Raw genomic sequence first — 2500 nt, 5'->3', positions numbered from 1 at the left:
ATGTCTCTAAGATCTATCGAACATAAATGATTCGTGTCTGTCTATTTGTAAACACCAACATCAAACAAATTTACATTTTCTTTCTTCCTCACTGTCAAAAGTACCTTCCGAAGGCCCTGTGACCAAGCAATAGCCATTCGAACTTGCCTTCATGTATGTGGCCGAAGATATGGTACTTGGGCTTGACACGACGCTGCACGGCCTCTAGGAGGTCCTCGCATCCTGCCCTTTTCTTTCTAGCGGTCAGGTCGCCGTGACCCATGGGCGGCGTGTGGGTCAGTAGGATATTCGTGTCCTCAGGAATGGCTCGCCACTTCTGACGGAGGGGTTCTCCTCGCGGTAATTCGAACGCCCGTAGGTGAGGATATTTCTGTTCCCTAATAATATATGTAATGAATTTTTAATGAATTAGATATTCGGTTTTACTTTTGGTAAATAATAGTGTTTCACAATATTAGAAAATTTGCCGTTTGACTGTTTAATTAGGAATATACCAATCCGGATACAGGGTGTTGATGCCAAGAGGTAAATCTACTCCCAGCTAATTTATACCTTTTTACCAAATTACTGAAAATAAATTCCTTTTTACTAGATGCCATAGCTATTTACTCCAGAAGCTACGATATTCCTTCAAAATAAAAAGAATAGTTGTTTTGGTCAGTACAAATATTGAGTGGAAAATGTGTCTGTAAATATTTATCTGTTGCATTCACGTTGTATACTTAGGGACAATTTTCCGATTTCATCATATCAGAATCGAACATAACATTTAGTTTTGAAATGGCAAAACTAAATTGACTTGAGAGGGAGGACATATTCTAAAATGTCGAGATGAAGTAACTAGTGATATGAGGAGACAAGAAACGTTTATTAGATTCCCTGCAAGCACATTAAATCTCTGACGCAAAACATGCTATTCATTTATTATGAATCTCTCTCTCTCTCTCTCTCTCTCTCTCTCTCTCTCTCACACACACACACACACACACACACACACACATACACACACACACACACACACAGCTACATAAACCTTTCAAAAAGTACTTACTTCCACTTATCCGAGTCCGTTTTCAAGGGGGAATGATATTCAGGTATCCTGGAAGAAATAAGAGAGTGCAGTGGTCCAATCATCAAGAAGTTCATGTACTGAGAAATCTAATGTGTTGTCTTTTTGCTACTGCAACTATCACTTCTACTTTTCATCCTTTGCCGCCATCATCATCTCCAACATCTTTTCCTTCTTTGTAAGCTTATTGATTCACTAGAAAATTGATTCACTCAACTCTTGGACACGTGAAACAAGATAGAGGAACTCACGTTACTTCGGACACGCATGTTCACTATGGCGCAAACTTGTAAAAACAGATTTAAGTCTCCTTATATATGCATATATGCATACCTTGACCTTTCATTTCTTTCACTCTCATTGTCAGATAGTTTTAGTCATCATAAACCTAAATAGGCTGTGCTAACATATGTACTTCGTTTAACTCAAGGATTATATACATCAAAGACACGATCTTCTGTTTCCAGAAGCGGTAGAAACACAAATCATTCACAACAAACAAAAGATCATCACTCACTGACCATGGAGTGCCATATATTTTGACGCCGAAGAGAGTCACACTTTCATCGCACAAATAGATGGCGTTAGTAAGGAATCGAGTCGGGTCGGCGGGAAGAGTTCGACCGCATTCCTCGGCGTCAAGGAGAATATCGTGGTTCCCTGCTATCACGACCTTGTGCTTGTGAGGTAGTGTCCCTGGAATGGTTGGTGAGGTTGAAAAGGAAAGAGGGACTGAATATGAGGAGGGAGAAAATAATATTTAGGAACAAAAGGGGAGGTAGAGAGAACTGTGTGAATGAAAGCTTACATGGAAATAATAAATAATGGGATGTATATTTACATCTTTGTTTTCCTGAGCTAAAACTAAATTGAAATAATCTTCACTTTATAATTTCATAAATAAATTCAGTTATGTCTAAGCTGTGCAGTCTCTCTTTACTAGATATACCTTTATTTAGAAGAATATGAACACAACGAACCGACAAGTTCACAAGATTACATAGCTTTAGATCTTAAATCAAACGACCTTCTGACACAAATGCATCACATATGACATAATAACAATCTGAGGAGTATCAATTCTAACATTTACGTGGAATTAAGAACAGTTGTCATTAACACGAACGGGAACATTACCAAGCCACATATTGAACTGCATTGCTTCGCTGAGTGTGCCTCGCCCTGTGAAATCCCCTGCATGGAGGAGGACGTCTCCGCCAGGTACTTCCGCCTTCACCGCCCTGCTGTGCGTATCGCTGACACACACGAACCGCACCTGAACGAGTAAGTTGCATCACTAGACAGGGAGTAATTAATCATATATATATATATATATATATATATATATATATATATATATAGAGAGAGAGAGAGAGAGAGAGAGAGAGAGAGAGATATATCGATGTAGCTGTAGATATTTTTTTTCAGGAA

The 2500-nt window shown here is 38.9% G+C and overlaps 1 protein-coding gene across 2 annotated transcripts in view; it reads right to left on the bottom strand.

The window, feature by feature from the left end:
• Nucleotides 1-2500, bottom strand: part of LOC122262483 (metallophosphoesterase domain-containing protein 1) — a 5888-nt gene that overhangs the window by 904 nt on the left and 2484 nt on the right. For both annotated transcript variants that reach the window (XM_086545315.1, XM_043030480.2), the window contains exons 3-6: nucleotides 2207-2345; nucleotides 1591-1765; nucleotides 1052-1099; nucleotides 148-377 (exon numbers count right to left, since the gene is read on the bottom strand). In XM_086545315.1, coding sequence (XP_086401441.1) covers nucleotides 148-377; nucleotides 1052-1099; nucleotides 1591-1765; nucleotides 2207-2345 — 592 coding nt within the window. The remainder of the gene's footprint in view (nucleotides 1-147; nucleotides 378-1051; nucleotides 1100-1590; nucleotides 1766-2206; nucleotides 2346-2500) is intronic.

Source organism: Penaeus japonicus, unplaced genomic scaffold (genome assembly GCF_977035675.1).
Source record: "Penaeus japonicus unplaced genomic scaffold, GWHDUDI00000001_assembly GWHDUDI00000016, whole genome shotgun sequence".
NCBI lineage: Eukaryota > Metazoa > Arthropoda > Malacostraca > Decapoda > Penaeidae > Penaeus > Penaeus japonicus.
This window is presented reverse-complemented; position numbering and strand designations above follow the sequence as displayed.